This window comes from Pseudonaja textilis, chromosome 8, assembly GCF_049901715.1.
Source record: "Pseudonaja textilis isolate UNSWEBS1 chromosome 8, rPseTex1.2, whole genome shotgun sequence".
Taxonomy (NCBI): Eukaryota; Metazoa; Chordata; class Lepidosauria; order Squamata; family Elapidae; genus Pseudonaja; species Pseudonaja textilis.
The window spans coordinates 31,376,265-31,399,532 of record NC_141997.1 but is presented as its reverse complement, the minus strand read 5'-3'; the positions used below and the strand labels follow the sequence as shown (position 1 = coordinate 31,399,532).

General features: G+C 39.4%; 1 protein-coding gene across 1 annotated transcript in view; it reads right to left on the bottom strand.

Moving 5' to 3' along the window:
- Positions 1–23,268, bottom strand: part of UGGT2 (UDP-glucose glycoprotein glucosyltransferase 2) — a 72,746-nt gene continuing 49,478 nt past the window's right edge. The window contains exons 24-39 of the mRNA XM_026708351.2: positions 22,713–22,808; positions 21,352–21,454; positions 18,405–18,484; positions 15,854–16,043; positions 14,739–14,897; positions 12,898–12,983; positions 9,780–9,864; positions 9,567–9,643; positions 8,194–8,292; positions 7,688–7,772; positions 5,374–5,556; positions 3,629–3,789; positions 3,253–3,367; positions 1,495–1,611; positions 536–680; positions 1–173 (exon numbers count right to left, since the gene is read on the bottom strand). Of these exons, the coding sequence (XP_026564136.2) occupies positions 163–173; positions 536–680; positions 1,495–1,611; positions 3,253–3,367; positions 3,629–3,789; positions 5,374–5,556; positions 7,688–7,772; positions 8,194–8,292; positions 9,567–9,643; positions 9,780–9,864; positions 12,898–12,983; positions 14,739–14,897; positions 15,854–16,043; positions 18,405–18,484; positions 21,352–21,454; positions 22,713–22,808 (1,792 nt within the window). The 3' untranslated portion in view covers positions 1–162. The remainder of the gene's footprint in view (positions 174–535; positions 681–1,494; positions 1,612–3,252; positions 3,368–3,628; positions 3,790–5,373; positions 5,557–7,687; positions 7,773–8,193; positions 8,293–9,566; positions 9,644–9,779; positions 9,865–12,897; positions 12,984–14,738; positions 14,898–15,853; positions 16,044–18,404; positions 18,485–21,351; positions 21,455–22,712; positions 22,809–23,268) is intronic.

Here is a 23,268-nt window from a genome sequence, read left to right as displayed (position 1 = left end):
TTTCCAAATATGTTTTATTTACTGGGCATCTTGTACAGTCTGTTAGTTCCATGCCATGTGCAAGTCATTTTTAAAAAATTGCACAAATATACAATGTATCTCAATTACATTAATTAAAAGCAGTCTTTGTTTTCTGTCTGTGGTTGGCATTGACAAATATTCCTAAAGTTCATCTGTAAAAAGAATTTAATATTATTAATTCTGAATGCACATTACTACAAAGCAAGACAATATTAAAAATGACCAGTATTCTCCTTCTTAAAAGTCATTTTCTCACCGCTCTTTTTTCTATCACCCCACCACCACAATATAATGAAATAGGAAACTATTTTTAAAAAACATATAAGGTTGCTGAACTGCACTTGGGATGTACCCACCCTCTGAATCCAACCAACTGCATAGGATTATGGAGAGACAACATTAGAGGAGATTTCCATGTAATGTTACCTCTTCAAGGCAGATAAACAAAACCAATCAACCCTTTTCTCTTCCCAGGGCAATTTCATGAACAACAGAAGTTTTTCCCGTGTCTCACCTTTTGGATGGGATGGGTTCCTGTCTGTCTTCTCATTTCTGATACGATTTATTAGCTTCTGTATTTCAGAGTCATAATCTGTCCATTCAGGAACAATCCTGATAGCAGCTTCTAGTTTAGGTTCCTTAGTTTTGGGATTGTTGCACTGAAATATATATATATGTATGTATTTTTTAGGGAGAAAAGAGGCTTACTGTGATTTAAAGTCCAAAACAAAACCCTATCACTAAAAAAGAAAAATCACCATGAAAAAAGAACTACACATGTATTAAAATGAAAACGGGTGAGTTGCAAATGAGTTACATTATCAGAAACGTCACATGCTGTGGACCAGATGAGATGAGTCCAGAATATAAAAAACTGGAAGTTCGGTTCATGATTTAAATCGTGGTAATGGCTGGAGCCCTGACACTACACTGTTTGCAATGGGTTAATGGGCTAACCTGTGTGCGATCAGGCTTTTCTCTTCTTCCAAGCTATGAGATATAAAGTAGAAGAGAAATACGGAACAGTACTTCAAGATGTTCCGAGACAGAGGTGGTATTCAGCAGGTTCTGAGCAGTTCTGGAGAACCGGTAGCGGAAATTTTGAGTAGTTAGGAGAACCGGCAAATACCACCTCCGACTGGAGATTTTACAGTATCGTTCCCCTGCCACGCCCACCAAGCCACGCCCACAGAAACAGTAGTAAAAAAATTTGAATCCCACCACTGCTGTGAGAGATAAATCCTGTTAATGCTGCCAATTCAGGCAGGACCCACAACGTACCACAATTTCATGATTTCCACGATTCACCTGTTAATTTTTACATGTAACAAAAATGGAGACAGAATTTTGACTCACAAATCTCTACATTACTGCTAATTAGGATTCCACGAGACAGTGGGGTGGGGAGGGAAATGCTGCTATGAAACTGCTTATAGCAGATCTTCCTAACCACTCCATTTTACACCCACTCACCAGATCAATGGTTTTAGCCTTTGCTTTGGATTCATCGCTGCACCAAGTTTCACACCATAGCCATTCTTGAGGGAGCGATTTAATCGGCACCTGATGAATCATGTTATTTGGAAGATCCTAAAAAGGTAAGATTTAGAACTGTTATTCGGAAAACAGTATGTAGTCCACTGTACCCAATGTGGTATTTCCTCTGCAGGCTGAATTAGAATTGCCACCTAGCTGACATAGTACAGGTATATTGGAGAACAAAAGTTGTAATACAACCTTTTAAGAGCACCCTGGCTGTTCCTTGGGAAGAGAGATGAAAATATCACACATAACCCTACCTTAGTTTGGTTTATTACTTTTTACTTTTTGAATGTACACCCTAGTCCAAGGATGTCAAACTCAATTTCATCGAGGGCTGCATCATGGTTGTGTTTGACCTCGGGGGCCCGGGGGGGGGGGCATGGCCAGCGTGATCTTGGCCAGCTTGACATCATTTGTGTCAGGGCCGCCTGTGGTGGCCTAAGCACTCTACCAATGAAAATGGGCTCCTGAGTTCAGTTTTCCGCTGCGACAGCCTCCTGCAACCCTCTGCCAGCGAAAATAGAGCTCGGGAGGGCCGCGCATGCGGCCATTCCAAGCTCTGTTTTCGCTGGCAGAGGCACCACAGGCCAGTCCTTCACTGTTTCCAGGGCAGCCCTGCAGGTCAAATCTAATAATCCTGGAGGTGATCCAGCCTGCGGGCCTTGAGTTCGATACCCCTGTCCTACTCAAAAATACAATACAAATTCACTCAGCAATACCAGAATTTAAAAAAATAAATAAATTGCAACAATAATAAAAGTTAATATAATAATAAACAAAAGCTAAGCAAGATATGTCAAATACTAGAAAATTAGTCTAAGATTAACCAAAGAGTGACCATGATAATCAAGTAACGAAGTTGAAGAAGACTCCTTCATTAGCAGCAGCTAAACTAAATCTAGTGCAATACAAGTGTGGGGCTAAAGATAGAATTCATGTTTTTAACCCCACGGCTTGAGGTTATCATGGTAAACCTGAATTCTGAAACACTTTTCACTAGCAACCTTATCATAGACAGTAATCTCCCAAAAGAGGCTAGAGTAGTTAAGGGCCAGATTAAAGATAACCTCAACTGGGGCAGACAGTACATTAACAGTATCCCTACATTGTCTTAAGATATCCAAACACAACAACATGAGGTTGTCAGAGTATATTCATGAACATGGTAACAAGGATATTCATAGAGCATGGTAACAAGGTCAGCCAATGAATAGGCATAGCAACTGTCAGCCAATGAGGACTGTTTGGAAATTGAAACTAGATGTAGCCTAGGTGTAGCTCTATATTAAGCTCTGCAGCTCTGAACTATCTTAAGCTCTGAGTCTGTCTATCGAAAATGAAACTGCTTCTCTCCTCTGTCGTGTGCCTTGTTTGCCTGCTGAACTAAAGTGAAGCTGATGTCTGTTTCTCTGCTGAAGTTGAGTTGCTGTTCTGTTCTGAACAGGTAACATGTCTGCTTCTGTTTGAGTTTGCTCCATGTTGGAGAAAGCTACAACTGGTATTGTAAAATTTACTTTATACGTTTATAAAGAAGCGCTGAATTTACATTGCGATACTCTGAACAGAGGGCTTCGCTCATCTCTCAAGCAGCTCTCTATAAATATGCCCGTTCAGCACTTTTTTAGCCAGGATGAAATCCTGGGTAACAGAGGTTTTTCTTGGTAGCATATATTAGGGATTCCAGCATACCTGATCTAGGTTGGATAAACTGTTTGGATCCTGACTAAGTGCTTGATATTGACCTCGGAGTCTGTCGCCTGCAGCAATCTTCCGGAATATCTTCAGGTCCACAACATATAAAGCACTAACAAAAAAACAACAACAATAAAAATATAACAATGCATTAGGGTTTGTTTCATGCCCTTGAAAAATGGGCTATTATCAAAATGTTGCTATTATTCCTGGTTGAAATACATAAAAAGGACATGAGGTATCTCTGTTTTGCCATGTCCTTTAGTGAATCCCATTCAGTCAGATTTTCAATGCTTAACTTTTGACAGAAAGATAAAGTCTATTGATTTGTACATGGAGAGAGAAGAGGAACAGATTTGCCTGCTTTTCCTACCTGATGTGATACTTCTTTTTCCCAAGGTGTGAAGCCCAATATCCTGACTTCCAGAAACGGTAGCCATCCATTTCTTTACGACTATCACAGAAAGGAGTGTAACCATAAGGTGCGCCTCTTAAATTTAGATCACGGAGTTCTTTCAGATCACTTCTTACAATCTAAATATTGGCAGAAAATAAAGAGGGGGCTATACATTCCTGGTTATAATAGTTATTTATTACAACTGTTATTTAATTTCCACATTTCTAAATCTCCCATCTTGTTCATTAAGATAGATTTTCCATGATCCACCATGTATCTGAAAATAAGTTCAGTTGGGTCATCGGTTTATGTTACTTAATACATATTAATTAATGAATTAGCATCTAAGAGTATGTCATATGCTGCATATCTTTCCGGCTGGGTGGGAAGAGAACAACAGTATGTTGGATGCAGTGGTAGGATTCAAATAATTTAACAGGTTCTCTGTCCTAACGATTTCTTCCAACAACTAGTTCACCAAACTGCTCAGAAACTTAACAACCAGTTCTCCCAAAGTGGTGCAAACTGGCTGAATCCCACCACTGGTTGGATGGTCTTCAGATTAGGAATCCTAGCTTGTCCAGAATAGTGTGAGCATGCCCCTGTTAATGCAGGTTTAGTAATGCTTGTGATCTACTGACCAAAATGTACCAAAAACTGAGTAGTATTGCCATTATCATTATCAGGCAACACTGAGTGTGGCAAAACATACCTGTACTGTATGACAGGACAGCCCTCATATTATCTGGTTACTAAAAAGTATATAAGAACGTGCTGACCAATCAAAGTGCTGCTATAGAGTGAAAGATTAAACTGCTAAGGCATTTGGTAGCTGTCATGCCAGGAGACAGCAAATTGGATAGGATTAGGGATCTACTTTCATAAATGAGCCTATATACATTGTGCCACCAGGAATACTTTACTCTTTGAGTATGTAAAATCAGCACCTACATTTCTATTTAAACTTCTGATACGATTACATGGGGGGGAAAAATACCCTTACTTTATAATTTCAAGGCCACACTAGGTCTTAGTTCCTAATTGACCTTGAAAGACTTTAAGCAGAGTAGGGACTGGTTAGGTTGAGAAATCACCAGGAAACCCCAAGACTGGGAAGCAAAAAATGAGCGAGCAGAATTGGCTGAACTTCCCCCAGTCTGAATGCATAGAGAAAGAAAGCATTCAAACTTCCCCAACTGGTGGAATCAAACGACACAAGATAGGAAACGGCACAGAGTATGGTGGTGCTTCAGTACGCCGCTGCTTCAAAACTTGGCCCCTGAATTTGGTAGTCAATGCATTTTGACTTGATAATTTGTCCCAGTACTTGTTTGCTTGTTTGGTATTTGATGTGCTGTGATAGGAAGAAGGGGATGACTGCAGAGAACAGACAGAATGTCAGCCATGCCAGGAAGGGCGCTGCAAAAGGAAGTGGGGGGACAGCCGCAGAGGGCGGACAGGAAGTCAGCCTTGCTGGGAAGATTTCTGACATAGGAAAAGGGACAGACAGGAAGTCTTTCTCAACCAAGACAAAGGGTCATGTGGTAAGACTCATGGTTTGTTTGTTTTGGTACTCATTGTATTTTAGTACTCGTCACACCTTCTGGAACCAATTAAGGACAAGTACCGAGGTAGCACTGTATCTAGAACTAAGCACGAACAAAGGAAACCAAGGTCAATTAAAACTGTCATAAACACCATATTTTAATACATCTTGTTACCTGATCGGCATCAACGAATATTATTTTCTCCACAGCCAATGGGAAGAGAACATCCAAGAAGAGAATTTTATAACCCCAGATGATTCTTTGTTTTTCTATCTCCTTATGAAGCCAGTGAGGCCATTTGTATTGTACAAGCTCATAATCAAAGCCATATTCTCTAGCCATATGAGGTATAAGTGCCTATAAAACAGACATTGAGACAAAGCAAACTCTATTTTCATTGTTCCCGGCACAACAAGTTGGTCAAGGTCACATGAAAAATGCATGTACACTCTCCCACTTGGGTTTTCCCATGCCCGGATATTAATTGAATGTGAAGAGGTCAGAAATGAGTGAACGCTCCTTTTGGCAAAAAAAAAAAAAAGGCAGTACTGTATTGTTGGAAGCTAAAACCCACCCCTCTCCTAGGAAAATGAAATATTTTAGGCTATACTAAAAAGACAGGATATTTCTCCTAAAAAGAAAAGTAGAAACTCAGAGGCAGAAACTCAGCCCCCCCACTTTTGCTAATGGACTATTACTCTGGCCTGGGCCAGTCTATTTTACATAACAGAGATCTACTCCAGGTAGAGCTATAATAGGAATTGCCCAAAGCCCTTTCATTACATCACCATCCAGCCAGGCTCAACCAAGCCTGGAACTCAACACAGCCTATAGGGTTGCCCCTGCATGGCCCCATGGGACTCTGACAACCAATCAGAATACAAGCTCCAATTCAAATCCCAACAGAGGGCATAAAATTAAGGGACTCTCAGCATCTCTCCCCATTTTTTTCTGCTCAGGAACCCATCCTGTCCACCAATAAACCATCTTTCCAAGCAGTCACCAAGTTTCCAGTGTTTTTCTTCCCCACTTGGAACTGAACCCAGAAGGATATTTCTTCCAACAGTCAACAGTATGATCAACATTTTTTCAGAGGAAATGTTTTATTTTTCTGCTGGAGTTGTTTTATTTTTCCTGGGAACAGAGCTCCTGTCTTCACGGATTTTAATTTTAATTTTTGCAACTTCTCTGTTCCTCAAATAATCCATATGATTACAATCTATAATCAAACTAGCAATCATGAATGACAACATTTCCTTTGTAAGATGCAGATGGCCTTTCATATTATCCATATACATGTCAAAACAGCAGTTACTAAAGGAGCAGATTGGCAGCTGCATTTTTCCTTCAGGCAAAGGCAATAAACAATAAGGCAATTAGGCCATAAACTCAAATATGTATAAACTGTATACATCATTTTTAACAACAGTTCCGTATACATTTAACCAGTCAGCATTTTTTTAAAAATGACAGCTTGATTAAAATTTGACAAGGATGAGTAAAGGTATGTTGGGAGTAAGAGAGATGTGAGGCACTTAAGACAGGGCCAACTTCCTGAGGTAACAGGAGTCATCAAACATGACAGAAACTGGAGAAAAGAACACCAGTAAAGACTGAATGATGTCCAACATCTGAAAAGCTACTGAACAGACTATAGATATGATTGGTCATTATCGTTCCAGTCAAACTTTGTACATAAAATAGGAAAGCCAATTATCCTTTGCCTAAAGCAGCAAAATATAGTACACCTCTGCTTTAGATAGGGCCAATACAGATGTAACAGAGCTTAAGAGATCCAAAATACCAGACTTCATAATATTATTATTATGAAGTCTGGAGTAAAATCTATCAATGGCTAGAGTCAAGGAAAAAGAAAGAAAGGGTTGATGCTTTATAGGAATGAAAGGTAAAGTTTTGTAAACTAAAGAGAATGGAATATAATGGACAAATATGCTGTGACACAAATAAATGCATGAGTATAAAAAATGGTTGTAAATATGTATATAATTGTAGATAAATGTAAATAGAAATAATATGCAATAGCACTATACTAATAGCATAAGGGAAAAAGGAAAATTAACTGTTATATGTATTTCTATACTATAGCTTGTATGGGCAAAATGATAGCCAAGAAAGTTGCACCGTGTTCAATTTTTTTAAGGTTTATCCAATAAAAATGTATGTATGTGTTTATCCAATTAAAATGTGTGTATGTATGATTTAAAATACTGAAATAAGCACAAAGTACTTTTGTGATCAAAACTAGGACTATCTCAAAACTTTAAACTATTTCAAAAGTTCAAAATTAGAACTACTATTATTGCAAGTTACTTAAGTTAATCTATTGTAAGAAAAAAAAAACAGAACTGGTTTTCCCAAAATATGCTTAAATTAGCTAGAACTGATATTAATGCTTTGCAATTAGAACAGCCAAGATCTGTCTTGATTAAAATTGCAATGGATTTTTAAAATGAAATAATGTGCTTACTTTAAATGTTGGTGAAAGGTAATTTTTCAGAAACCAAAATTTTACTGGTGTCTTTGTGTGACGTAGAACTGAAAGCATCATAACTCTGGAAAACAAAGAGTAATAATAAAACAAGCGTAATCAATCCTGTGTGCCTTGAGAGATTCATAGCATTCAAGAGTAATACGTGCACTATTTTGCGGAGATAACAAAAAGTAATTTTATAATAACTTTTTTCCCTGAGAATAGTCTCCAGCATGAGTCCTAAAGCTCGGAAGACTGAACCTCTAGTCCCGGTGACTGATCCAGATTGGCTCCGGCATAACATTTTTTCAACTAACAATAAAATCAATAAAAGACTGTTTAACTACTCAAATCTTGCTTTAAAAAGAAGCAACTAAACAGGTTCCTTATATTCAAATCTTTCATATCACGTATTCTTCATCAAGTTAAAGTACATAGAAATATACACAGCCAGGCAACCCTGGTGTCACTCAACAAACCCTTCACCCAAATATTTCAGATACCTTAAAAATCGCTCATATAAGTGGCCAGAAGCAACAGAAAATATATTCAATACATCCATTTTCTTCTCCAGATCTGCTTCCCAAGTTCGTCCTGTAAAACTTCAAAAATATTTTATTCAGTTTGTATTTAAGACATATAAAAGAGATTCTCTTGCCCTACTGAAACAAGAAAAAAGAAAAAGACCATATCAGAAGAAAAAAAAAAGAAGAAGAAGGAAGACTATAAGAAGCACAAACTATTTATTCTTCAGACCAAAACAGAGTCTTTGAAGTCTGTATATATGCATTTACTGTATCTAAGTTTCTATGCTACTCTATGATTTACAATCCTTATTATAGTTATTGGGATTCAAACAAAATCAAATCCTAATTCAAAGCAATATCTGAAACCAACCCTTACCAAAGTGTGAGATATTCTTCCCAGGAGAAGCTGTGAATCAGAACCTCAGTGGTTGAAAGTAACGCCAACTGGACTGGATTAAACTAGACGCATTGGGCTGGAATGAACCTTTGAGGTCTTCTAGTCCAACCCCCTGCCCAAGCGGCAGACCTTATTCTATCCTGGACAAATGGATGTACAATCACTTCTTGAAAACTCTGGGAGATAAACTCTTCCAATTGATTAATTGTGCTCACTGTCAGAAATTTTTTCCTTAGTACCAGACTGAATCTGTCTTTAAAGAGCCTCCACAGATTGCTCCTTTTCCTGCTCCCGGGTGCTTTGTTGAATAAGTCGATCCCCATTTTCTGTGACGGCCCCTCAAGTAATGGAAAACAGCTATCATTTCACCCCGGTCCTTCTGTTTGTTAGGCTAGATACACCGAGTTTCCTTAACTAGTCATCATAGCCTCCGGACTCATCATCTTTCTTTCTTTCCTCTGCATTCCTGCTAAGGTCTCAGGATCATTTATCACTTCTTGTGATCTTGATGCTGGGCCTCCTTTGTTGTAGCCTAGGGTTTGTACTGGGTTTTTGGCAGCTGCAGCATTCTGGCGGCTCATATTTAAGTAATGGTCCACCAGGATGCCTAGTTCCCTTTCACAGTTACTGTTGTTGAGCCAGGTACCACCTATTCTATATTCTGGGCAGTTGTTTTTTCCCCCGCTTCCACATCATCACCACTATCATCATTATGCTACATCTTCTATATCCAGGAGAAGTCCAGGCTGCTGCTTATTTCGGTTTTCCCAGTTTTCCTTTTGGCTATGCAGAATGAGAAAAACTGAAAGAGCTTCCTTCCTTCATAGAATAAGATCATTTTTTACCTGAAGAACAAGAGCCCATCTAATAATATTACAGAGATGATAAACCAGAAATGCTCCTCGCAGATCAAGTTTCTTGTCTAGACCCAAGTAAAGTCCAACCAGTTTACCTGCCCATGGAATCCTCCTCTTCTGTTGTTACTTCGTTCAGGAGATCTTCATTTTCACTGTCAGGTTTTTTCTGTACCTACACATCCAACCAAACAATGTTGTCAATCACCATTGACAAAATGGTCAGCAATTTCCATTATTAATTACATTCAATGTTGACTTAATTTATCAATCATCTAAGCATTTTCATCTTAAATTTTCAGCATATGTACCTGGATTCTGATGGTTTTGCTTCTAAAACTATTTAATACTACAATAACTTCTTCTTGACTTTCAGAAGAATCTGTCCCTTCATGCCTAGAGAAGAAAGGAAGGAAGTTATCTGCAAATAAAAATTAGATATAACAATTATTGTTTTTTGAATTATGGAACAGGTTGCTCAGCTGGGAATGAAAACCCCTGTTTTCCAGTATACTCATTTAGGAAGTTTTCCATATTTATATCCTTTCAGCAAAGTTGTAGCAAAAGGTTGTATTTGGGGGGTCAGTGGAAGAAGGCAGAAATGTTCAATCAATTTGGGAAACAAAGCCTAAGACATCTACTAGTGGCATAGATAAAAATATACATTTCAAAGACCATGTTTTGCAATTGAGACAATTTGCTAGAAAATCTACGATATCAGTATCTACAGTAAGTCTTGGCCTTCAAAACGAATCTTCTTAAGATCTAGAATATTATTCTTAAACACATTTCAAAAGGAAGAATCCAGGACTGAAAAATTCAGGGTGCTGAAGCCAGACTGATAATTCTAACAAAAAAGTAATTCCAGGTTCTCTTGTAATTGGTAACGATTTGATCCAATAACTTTATATTTTATGCAGAAAAGTAAATTGCATACAAACTTACTAATATATAGCTGTAGTTATTTTTCTACCTGCTAAATAAACCATGTTGAGCAGATGATATACTGTATGTTCAATTAAACCTTACAATTCATAATGAAACATATTCTTGCCTACTAGGAGGAAATAGCATTGTCTACATAGGCTTGATTTGTGAATTCCTTCCTCTCTAACAATAAAAACCAACCTTCCTTCCCTAATATTGAGAGTAATAAAATCAAGATAAGCAAAAGTCCATTTGATATATGTCAATACGTAAACTGAAGAAATCCCAAATATTAAAGCAAAGTCAATGGGGAAGCCAGATTCACTTAACTGCATTTCTAACAACTGCAGTGAGGCACTTAACAATTGTGGCAGGAAAGGTTGTAAAATCAGACAAAACTCACTTAACAGCCATCTCACTTAGCAATAGAAATCTTGAGCTTAGCTGTGGTCATAAGTCAAGGATTATCTGTAATCTTCTGTAGAACAAATAAAGCAGGGGTGTCAAACTTGCAGTGTCATATTGTTGTCATGTGACATATCACAACTTTTTCCCCCTTTGTTAAACCAGGGGGGGGGGTGCATATGACCAGCGTGTGACACATCCGGACTGCAAGTTTGACAACCCTGAAATAGAGGGAAGGTACATTAATTATTGTACCTCTATTCATTTTAGCACAGCAAAGTATTTAAGAAACTGTGGTTTGAGGAAAGTAATGCTGATTCACCATAGAACATGGCAAATTATTCCCCCTCAAAGTTTGCTTTTAACCCATTTTAAACTATTTCCAGTTCACTTATTTTTAAAACAGCACTGAAAAATGCAGGTGGGGGAATTAGCTGATTCACAGGACAATACAAGGAGGAGGCAACCCATGTCCAATTTGCAGAATTCCTAGTTCAAACGCTGAGGCTGCCTAACATAAATAGACACATTCTAGATTTAGTTGCAAGGGAATCACAGTTATCAAACTGAAATCCTGTCACTGATGATTCCAAATTTAGAACTGCCATCATTCTTAGCAATACAGCATAAAGATTCTAGTTAACAGCTTCTTCTAACTTATGATCTTGTCCTGACTAACGTCACCATAAATGTTAAAAGTACAGAGCATTGTTTTTCACAAAGAAAACTTTCAAAATAGAAGGCAAAAAGCAAATGAATTTCTAGTGTCAGACTGACCCATGAAAGCCACAAACCAAATGCTTACGTGTTGGAGTCTCACCAAGCACTTGGCTGTAATCTGTACTTTGTTATGGTTATGTGTGTGTATCTTTGTTAGGTTTATTTGTGTGAGGAAAGAGAAAGAAGGGAAGAGGAAATATGAGGGTGTTCATACACATAAAACTTACACACACATACATCTTCATTTCAGACCTAGACCAGAGCACATACAGCTTATACTGTACCAGATAACTATAAAATTACCTGCAAAACAAGCCAAATAACACAGTAGCTTTAAAAAGAGAGAACCTAAATTTTGACTTAAAAACAGTCAACTTTTACAAACCTAAGCCATGACAAATAAGCAATTTTACGACCACTCCCATTTTAGCTTATCTTGCTCTTAACTTTTAAAAAGGTTCTGGCTTTATTTATTTATTCAGCTTATAAGGCAACCTATTTCCCATAGTGAACATAGATGACTTACAGCAACCAATAAAAAACAAGAATAAAAATAGAACAGCCCTTCCTGCTAGTTGCCTGACTACTAACTCAGGCCCCATCCTAGCCCAATGCTTGCGGGCAGAGTCAGATTTTTATGGCCTGTGATGTAATTTATCGGTATAAGGTATATATTTGTGGTGAAGAGGAACAGGTTGATTGCCAGACTTGTGGGTGCTCTATCGCTGGAGGTTTCAAGGAAAGATTAGACAACTGTTTGGGCGAAGGGTTGGACTAAAAGACCTCGAAGGTGCCTTCCACTCCAATGAAATTCATTTATATTTACATTTTGATTCTCAACTTTGCTATGAAGTTTGGCCATAGGATATTCCAGAGGCTGATGAAGTACAACTTCTTGTATTCCTGATTATCAGCCTTGTAGGCTGGACTGTTGGGAGTTGTCTCAGCCATGGCAGCTCCTGACCAACCTGGCCTGCATTCTAGACTTGTCTTCAAACTAAACAGAAAAGCTGTAAACTTCTGATGTTGCCTAACATTATGTCCCAGCATCTCCCACCATTGGCCAAGTTGGCTATTATCAAGAGCTGTAGTACAGCTGTGCTAAATACTGAAATTCCTTCATGAAATGAAATGGCGAAACAGAAAATGAAGCACAAGGGTCATGTCTAAGTTACAAACATTTAGGAAACCTCAGTAAAAGGAGAAAATGCAGAGCAAATCAAATTAGACCAAAATGCCAACTTTGAGGTTGCAAAATGAACAAGCATTTTCTGCTGCTAACTTCAAACTATTTCTCCGCATTCCCTCTAGTTTATCTTCAAGTCAACATAAAGTATGTTTTATATTTATAACTCTTAGACTCTAATTATGTCTTACTGAAATATTTCGTAAATTTCTTCAGATCTTCCTTCACGTAATCTCAAAATCCAAGACCCTGGGTTGGCTTTTAATTGAAAATATCCCTGCAAAGCAAGCAAACAAACAAATCGAAGTCTTAGTGGATTTAGAACTTTATACCGGGAATTGACTCCCCAAACACAGATGCTAAACAATTGGTGAAATCTACCCTTTCTGTTTAGATTTTGCATCTTAATTAAAGCGAATACATACACAAACATTGTCTGTGGTATTCTTTTATATTTTAGTTATTACATTTATACATTTTCTCTAAGAGTTCAACATGGTGTATATGATAGTCTCTCCTCATTTTATTCACACAACAATCTTGAACGGGAGATTTCGCTGACAAAATAATAACTGGTCCCACGATTTGAGTGGGAACTTGAACTTGGTCTCCTTGATCGACATGGAACACTAACCACTAAGAAGAAATCATCTAAAATAAGATTCTGATGCTGGATCTTGAATCAAAGGATCAAATCTCCTTCACTTCAGGTGAAAAAGTAGATTTCCCAGATACTAGAATTACCAGGCTGCTTTTCTTTTCGTTGGAAGCCAAAGTTGCTAAAATGTAAAGGTCTAGAAAAGAAACGAATTCATGCTGCTACTGTTATGTGTGGAATTGTGAGATCCAACCTGGAAATGAGGAGGAATTTTCTGTCAGCAAGACAGAAAATGGAACAATTTGCCTCTCAGAGTTGAGAGGGCCCCATCACTGGAGGTTTTCAAAAAAATTATTGGACCATCATTTGTCCAAGATGGTGTGAGGACTCCTGCTTCGGTCAAGGTTAGATTAGAAGACCACCAAGGTCACTCCCAACCCTATGAAATTCATTTGTATTAACATTTTGATTCCGAACTTATGAAGCTTGGACATGTGGCATTGCAGAGGCAACGTTCAACCTGCAGTTGGGCTACTGGGAGTTGTCTCAGCCATGGCTTGGGCTTAGAACTAAGCAAAGTTGGACTTGATTAGAATTGAATGGGTGTAATCAGAAAAACTAATCTAGCCTGAGATATTGAAAAAGAATCCTATTTTAAAAATGGCAAACCGTTCCTATTCTGCTTCCAAGAAAGCATCATGTCTATATCTATGAAGTTACCAAGAGGAGCTCAATTTGAAGAAATCTGCATTGACTTTTGGGGAGTGTGTTCACCTATTTCAATCACAAGAAAACTGGAACTTTCCATTTCCATTTCTTACGCATTTTTCTATACTCTTAGTTTCACTTCAGCCTGTGTAGAGGCCAACAGTATGACCAAACATGCGAATTATGAATGTTTCATTGCAGACATGCACCATTTAAAATCAGCCATTTGGTGCACAGGGTGCTTTAACGGTCCTGAATTCCACCATTCTGCAACAACTTTTCAAAAGGCTCTGGAGACCCTACTCAAGACTTTGGGGACAGAATTGTGATGTGATCCTGGGACCACAAATTCTACGTCTGATTATATGGTAGCACCATTCTTAGATATCCTGCCCAGGATATATTTAATGACATGGTTAAAATGACATCGTATCTTTTATTATAACATTATATTCTGATGTCATGTCACATATTAATTCAGATTACCAACTTCCCTATAAAAGTGACATTCACAAGCACAAGTTTTAAGCATTTAATGCCTCAGTTTCAGTTCTCAGTGTCTCTGATCTTATTCCATAAATAATCCCTTCTTGGCAAGACAAACTATAAGACTCAGACAGTAACAGACCACACCATTAATAATGAAGTTAGCAGGCATGTTAGATAACAACAATGAGCATTTGCATAAATTACCATGCATATTCTCCTGCCTTAGCCAGCACTTACCAAATTGGCCATCACAATGGTATCGACTTTGAAAGGATCATTTCTTCTGCCAAGAGTGAACTGCAATCCCCGCGGTGGCTTCCTGGTGCTTACATCATAGCAATGTCCTTCCAACAACAAATACTCCAATTCATATTCGGCTGAAACCACCCCTTCTACCTGTGAAAATGCATATTCTTTTGAATAGACACGCATGAAGAGTCGGTAGGATTGGATGCAGTCATATACAAAGCGCTTTCACTTGCCAAAGCCACAGATGTATTATTGTTGCTCAGTGCTTATACAATCTGTCTAATAAAGGATCTGTGGTTGGATGTTTTCTTGTGTATCTGAAATTAAGTATCAGAGACATTTATCTCATTTTTGGAGAAAATCAGAGGTGGTATTCAACAGGTTCTGAGCAGTTCTGGAGAATCAGTAGCGAAAATTTTGAGTAGTTCGGAGAACCGCCAAATATCACCTCTGACTGGCCCCTCCCCCATCTATTCTCTGCCTCCCGAGTCCCAGCTGATCTGCTGGGTCTTCTTTTGTTGCCCTGTGCAGGAGAACAGAGCTGGAAAGCAGGTTAGTGGGGTGTGGAGGGAATGGCGATTTTGCAGTATCCTTCCCCTGCCATGCCCACCAAGCCATACCCGCCAAACCACACCCACATAACTGGTAATAAAAACTTTTGAATCCCACCACTTGTAACATCATTTGAAATCTGGATGTCACAAGACTCTGTTTTGTATTGTTGATTTTATTGCTTATCAGATGGTTTTAGTCGGGGCTTTCCGTAGGATTTAATCTTTCTAGTTTTGTATGCTGCCAAGAGTCCGCAGGAGTTTGCGCAGCCAATAAATTTATACAAACAAATAAATAACCTTCAGATCCCATTCATATCCTCTGGCTATTTTGTCAATGAAGCTGTTATCAGAAGTGTGAGCACCACTTTAAATAAATGTAGCTAAGGTAACAGGGTAAGTATTTTTCAAACATTATGCATTCTCCGTGTCTGGAATGAAACTTTTTAAGAAAAATACAAGCCCTAAAATATCTAAAAAGTGAAACAAAATAAAAAATCTGTTTCGCTATTACAGCTTTCTATATAATTATGTTTGAGAACTAGTACTTACATCTTTTAAATGAATGTTGTCAAGATCGTAAGAACTGTTCACTGCTTCAACCAACCAACTTTCTGGAGTTGCCATGTTTAGTGTCAGAAGAAGAGATTCTGGAATTTCAAGGAAGGTTGCTCCAGGTGGAAGAGGAAAGAAATTATTGGGCCCCACAGAAAGCTCTGGTTCCATAACTAAACGGTAAAAGCTAAAAGCAAGGCAAAAATATCACTATTAAGAAGGAAAAGCAAAGAGCATTTTAGAGGGTTGCACAACGATTTGTAAAGGTCTCCAAATGTTTTGTTTCTAATTTCATACATTTAGTATTGCTTCGCAAGCAGTTGTGTAATATTACAAACATTCTAAGCGGGGGGGCTTCAAAAATTTTAGCAAAGGGTTCTCTGCCCAGTTGCTGGGTGGGCATGGCCATGGTGGGTGTGGCCTAGTCAGCTTCCTGCACCACAGAGAGGAGGGTTTTTACCCTCCCCAAGTTCTGGAGGCCTCCCTCGAGCTTTCAGGAGAGCGAAAACACCTCCCTGGGCTGCGGAGGCTCTCTGGAAGCCAGAAACGGGCACATTTCCGGCCTTCCTGAACTTCCGGGAGGCCGTTTTTCACCCTCCCTGAGTCTCCGTGCATGCCCTGCATCCAAAACGGGCCGTGTGGCGACTCCTGGGAAGGGAGGTGCAGGGTGGGCAGGGCCAGTCAGAAGTGGGGTGTGGAGGTTCTCCCAAACCCCTGCGAACCCCCAGCAGCCCATCCCTGATTCTAAGTTACAAGGAACTTGAACGGGCTTCTTTTCTGCGCTCTTGTTTTTAATTTCTAACGCTTTATCATTCTAATGTAGGTCCCATGACTGTGTAAAGTTTGTCCACTGTCAATCCAGGTCATCAAGCTTTTGGGGAAGTAAGATATCCAGTTCAGGATAGCACATTTGCCAGGAAAACGCACGTGTCCTCTTATATGGAATGCAAGGTACAGCACTGCTGTGCTTATTTTTTAAACAGTGCAGCTACTCGACATAGAAGGTTCAGGTAAAAGGAAGGTTAATGTTAATGACTTAGCCGTAGGAAAAAATGGGAAGACCAAGTATTTAGGGGGAGAAAAAGGAACTGAAGATTTTGAGAGGAGAGGAGAAACAGCAAAGATGTTTCATAAAATTGCAACAAGAAGAGGATAGGAAAGAGGCTAGGGAAATTGCATTTGGAGTAGGCCTTCTTCTGTCAAAGGCCCATTTCTTTGTGGGGTAGAAATCAACAGTGGTATTCTACCGGTTCGGCCCAGTTCTGGCGTGCCGGTAGTGCTGAAGATCAGCTGGCAGAGAACCGGTTAGCTCAGAGGTTCTTCAACACTCTGCAGTTGGGCCCATCCACCCGCCCTACTCCTAAGACCTTGTTCACCTCTCAGCTGTTTGGCACAGCAGAGCGGATTGCTGTGCTAAACAGCTGAGGGGCGCAGCAGCTTAGTTTTTATTAACGCGTGCGCAAAGCGCGTGTTTGGTGCACGAGCACGCGAGAGTCGTGTGACCCCCTTGCAGCCATGCCCATTAAGCCACGCCCACATAACCAGTGGTGGGAACTTTTGAATCCCACCAATGGAAGGAATGTCAGAGAAGTACGATACCGGTAGTAGTGTTTGCACCAGCTGTTTTTTTTCCTCTCTCTCCCTCTCTTTCTGTTTCTTTTCTCCTTTGTTTTGTTGCACTCCTTTCTTGTAACTTCCCTCCTGGCTGAGCTAGCTACAAAGGCTGAGAATTCTACGTATTAGTTGCCAGGACCAAAAGAAATATTCAGTAGAAGAGGACCAATCAACTTAGGGGGAGAAATTACACTAGCCTGCCCAAGTCTGTACCTGCTTCTAAATACAAATCATACTAAATGACCTCCACATGAAGATGTGGGAGACAATGAAGATGTGTTTATGTTTCATGAACTGCATAATTACATATGAAACCATTTCACCAATAAAAACTATCCGTGAAACTACTTATCAGGTCCACCATCTTCAGGTTCTTTGCTTTGCTGGCATCCTGCCATAAATTGCAAGGGAAGGGAAAGGGGTAGTAACATGTGGGAATGAGAAGACAAATGGTGAGAGGGGACACATTGACAAGAACCAGAGGTGCCAAACCAGCATAAACCAGCCTTCAAGGACACCTGGCCTGGAACCCAATTGGGAAACTGCATTGAGAGGCACCAAGCTCTGAGCTGTATTCACAAAACATCTTCAACGCATCCTACTGGACACTGATGAACTGATCAAGGGGGCTGGGGCGGGGCATGGAGGGAAAAGTGTAACCTTTGCATGGAAAGACTCGGATCTAAGTTTACCTTTGCATGTGTAAAGTGTAACCTTTGCATGGAACCTTTGCATGGAAAGACTCGGATCGAAGTTCTTTTACTAAAAAGTGGTTGCAGTGACTGTTGCAACCGCTTTTTAGTAAAAGAACTTATCACTTCAATCAAATGGAGTCAAGGGTCTTTCTTTCCTGAATGTCTAAGCTGGGGCAGGTCTGACACTACTCTCATTTTGTTGTGCCCATTTTGGTAATAAACTTCTTCAAGTTACTTGCCTTTTCAAGGGTATTTCTGACAGGTTTGATCTACAGTTCATGAACAGCCTCAACTTCATGTTGATAACTTGACCAAGCACCTAATGAAAACAATTCCTACATTAAAATCTGCAACTTGCCCCATTTTTCTGATTCTATCCTTTTAATTTATCTAAGTACTTCAAATGAGAAACAAATACATAATTTGCAAATTTACATTTCTCCACTTTCTCTTCTATCCTATACATATTTACAATTTAATAATCAACTTTATTTAGGAATTAAGTCTTAGTAGAAAGAATCATGAATACCCCTTCAATGAAGTTAGTGTGAAAAATGATAGCTTTGCTGTGAAGCACCTATCTGATCATAAGAAAATTAACCAAACAGGAAAGGCTAACACATCTTCTAATAGAAGGCAGGGATTAAAATTTCTTCCTGCCTTGTGAAGTCACCAGTATTGATTTCAGCCTAGAGTAGTAGAATTCTGCTATTATATTTTGTATTCTACACAGGGGTCCCCAAACTTGGCAACTTTAAGACTGGTGGACTTCAACTCCCAAAATTCCTCAGCCAGCATAGGAATTCTGGGAGTTGAAGTCCACCAGTTGTCAGGTTCCCAAGTGATGAAATCCATTTAAAAAGAAAAGAAAAAACTCCATCTTCCACAATAATTTCTTTTATCTAGGAAAGCATCAAATTGGCAGAGTCTGTTGTAATTTTGGATCTGACACAATCTGGAATTACATAATACTGGAAGTTAGAAACCACCACCAAAACTCACATTCTCCAATAGAAGTAATTCAACATTGTCTGGTGTCAATCTCCACCTCAAGGCCTCAGCAGGGTCAGCTCCTATTCCCACAGGAAGAAACACCACCTAGCCTAAACAAATCTATCTATCTCTATTCCTCCCCCCTTAGGAATGTGGCAAGCCCGAAACTCTTCCCCCCATAACCAGCAAAGAGAAAGAAAGAAAAGGAATACATAATAAGGCTATATAAAATGGCTACACATGTCAATTTCGGGCTTGACACCAGTATTAAAGTTGCCAAGTTTGAAGACCTTTGTACTACAGTAATGAAACCTGCACTGCTGACATTAGAAATGGGGAAAAAAAACTATGTTCCTTTAGTCATTAGGTAGGAGACTGTGTGAACCTGGTTTTTTTTTTTGCTTATTAAAGTTTATTATCATTAAAGGAGAATATTTGTAGCTCAGGGTTGAAATAAGGGGTCCTTGTTGCTCTCTGAGCTTGCTTGTTTTCTTACAGACGTTTCATTATCCTAACTAGGTAACATCATCAGTGCTAGTAAAGAATGCTGTTTGCTGCCAGTTTATATTCTTGTGTCTTGCCTCAAGGACTGGAAAAAGCAGAAATGAATTCAGACTTTCTTCAGAAAATGAACTGTGCCCAATCTGGCCCTTCGTACAAAAGCAGGGAGCACTGCCATTGTACCATGTTTCCCCGAAAATATGACCTACCCCAAAAGTAAGTCCTAGCTTGATTTTTTTACATGTGGGCCCAATATAAGCCCTCCCCCCCAAAAATAAGCCCTAATTAAGACCCTAACCACTCCAAAGTGCACAGGTAAAAATTAAACCAGGGTGGGGATGAGGCGGTGGTGGAGCTGCCCTGCTACTTAGCTTCGGACAGTTGTAGCCAGGCCTCGCGTACCCTGACACCCGCCTTGCTGGCCCATTTCTTCTGCTGCTGGCAAGGCTGGGAAGGCTTTCCTGAAAGCCTCTGTAGTTGATAACAAAGCTGCAGAGGCCTTCAGGAAAGCCTTTCTGGCCGTAGAAAAAAAAGTTCCTGAAGGCCTCTGACAGCAAAAAGGAGGCCGGGAGCGACGCATGCAAGTGAGGTTAGTCAGTGGATGACATCCCCCCAAAATAAGACCCGGTGCCTTTTTTGGTGGCAAAAAAAATATAAGACAGGGTCTTATTTTGGGGGAAACACAGTAGTTAAATCCATCAACTGGCCAATTCTCTCCTTTTATTCCATCGTTGTCAAAGAATTAGATCTTTCCATTACGTCTAAAATATAAGCCTGGTCATTTCGACTATAAATGAGAACTATGGATTGAAAATCTATGGTCCACCTGCTTGTTTTCCTAGTCATTCATGATATTCTCAGAAGTCTTCTTAAACACTAGCATTCGAACAACCAGTTTTCTTTCCATCCTGCTTCTTCTTGCTTAAAGCTGATTGATGGACTTATTTTAATTAGTTTATTCTTTATATTTAACTAGCTCGATACTCGTGCTTCGCTACGAAACTATGTGGTCAAGCTTAGAGTTTGAGGAGGAAAATAAGGGAAAAAAATCTGCCTCTGCCTACCAGCACCCATCGGTATTCATCTGGCTAGCACCCTATCAGTGTGTGAAAGAGTTGAGAGCTGTTTAGAAACTGAAACATTATTTGCTGTGTGAGCAAGGAGACAGCAAGGAGCCTGGGCATGGCTTAGCTCAACTGTTCTGTACTAAAGCTGCTTGATGCTGTGAAACTAAAACTGAAACTCTTCTCCTCTGCTTGTGTTTTGAATTCGGAACAGATTTCTTTTCAGGTAGGGCGGGGGAGTAGAACTCCTTAGCATCAGAGCGTGTTAATAATAATATAGGAAATACTAATGCTCTGATGGTCATTTCGAAAAATCCTTTCTTAGTGTTCACCTAGAAGCCAAGAGGAACATACGTGCCAAATTTCAAGTTTGTAGGCTTTACGGTTCTGGAGATTTTGTGATGATGCATGAGTGGTATTTCACTTTTATATAGAGAGAGATTTTACTCTCATTTTAAAAATTCTGATTACTGAGGATAACAAAATGACTCCCTGTAAAATTTAAACTTGGATCTCCCATCACATGATGCATACAACTCAGGAAAAATGATTACCATTTCATACCATTGGATGGAAAACAATGTTAAATTGGCTTAAGTTCACCACAATGGCAACAGTATGCTCTTACAATAAATAAATGCGCAAACTTCTGGGCTTCTCTCGTTAGTGGATCAACAACACCAACGACATCAAAGTAGGGCTCACTTTGCTCAGGGTTTCTCTTCAGTACACTAGGTAGGGAAGGCAAAGAGGAGACATTGAACATTGACATTAAAGATTGAACAAAAAATCTTAAAGGCATGTATGAACATTATGTAATGTTCATGAGAAATATACTTTTGCATTTAAAAGCTATTTAATAAAACATGCCCTGATTCAACAAATGGATGCATTTCATTGAATATATCTCTGTTTCCTTCAAACTAGTGAAGTAGTTCAAGTGGAGAACAGTTCCATTAGAAAAACACATGCCATCTAATAGTTTATGCCCACTTATTTGAGAAAATAAAAGCATGCGTTGAAAGCACTTTTCCCTAGAGAGGGAGGGAAGAGTGCTTCAGATCTATTATGAGCATCCTCCTTCTATCTTCCCCAATCCTTCAATTATACTACCCTTTGGTTCTTTGTTTATGGTATTCAGCTTTAACCTCAATGATTTGGCAATGATAGGAATGATAGATCAATGATCTGGAGCAGGGGTCGCCAACTTTTTGGACCTCAGGGACCACCAAGCTCATAATTTTAAATCCCGCGGACCAGAGACCCTGGGAAAATCCCCCAAAAGTCTGCAGGAAAATTCTCCACCCCGTTTTCCTACCAATTGATCATTCTTTACTTGGGATTGCAGGATACTGTCTCCAACTCTGTTCTAAAGGGGAGGGGGGGGAGAGAGACTTTTGGCTTCATGCAAGGAAAGCAGCAGAAGCAGCAGAAATCTTTTTTTTTTCTCTCCCCCAAACTCCGCCAGAAATGAATCTTTGTGAGACTTGTCATGCCAGCACAGCCTCTTGGAGCAGGATGCCTTGCAGGGTCCCGTAGACTCGTTTCTGGCAGGGTTTTGCGGGAGAGAAAGAAAAACTTTGGCTGCTTTCCTTGTGTGCAGCCAAAAGCAGAAGGAAGCAGCCTGGTGGCTAGGTGAGGTAAGTGGGGCAAGTTCCCCCGCTCTGCCCTTTTCCCCCTCCCCTCACTGCTTCACGTTGTTCGCAATGCAAGCGACGCAAACCTTGTGTTCCCACAGGCTATGTTGGCAGCGCAGCCTTGTGTTCCTGCACAGCCTGGATTAATTGCATTTGGAGGCGCTTTGGCCGTGACATTTATCTGTGGACCACCAAAATTTTCTCACAGACCACCAGTGGTCCTTGGCCCACTGGTTGGCGACCACTGATCTGGAGAACGTGCTCAGTCTTAAGCATGTTGAGGGTTAGGGGCATGAAGTTCGAGATAGACTAAAAGGTTATCATGAAAAAAAAAAAAACAATTATTTTTTACCTGTGTTGGTCTTTGAAAAATTCAACATCTTGACGGTCATCAGTTATTGGCAAAGAAGAAAGAAGGGCATTCACTTGCATCACTAAATTACTGCCACTATAGAAAAGAGAAAAGAACTGGATATAACTCAGGAATGGAAGAATTTCCTAAAATAATGTCATAAAATATCAAAAAGCAACACCAATACAATCCATAGGCTTCCAAAGAGGAATAACAATGCTGAATCTTGTTAATGTCCCTTGCACAATATGATGTGGGAAATTAAAGAACAAAAATACATTTTTAAGAGGTTTTCATAACAATGGTCTTTTTAAATCCATCTCATGTAGAAGGAAGGTCCAACAAGGTATAAAAAAGGAAAATCTATTTTTTTCTAAGACCATAACAATGGTCATCCTTGATCTTTTTAAATCCATCTCACTCTTTGATACCAAATTATCAAAATCATTTTTTACCATTTAGGTCTATGTAAATATAAACCATCTCTAGTATCATGAGATGGTTTTCTCTTGTGCTATCAAGTCTGGATGACAGAGGGACTCAAAGACTTAAGACT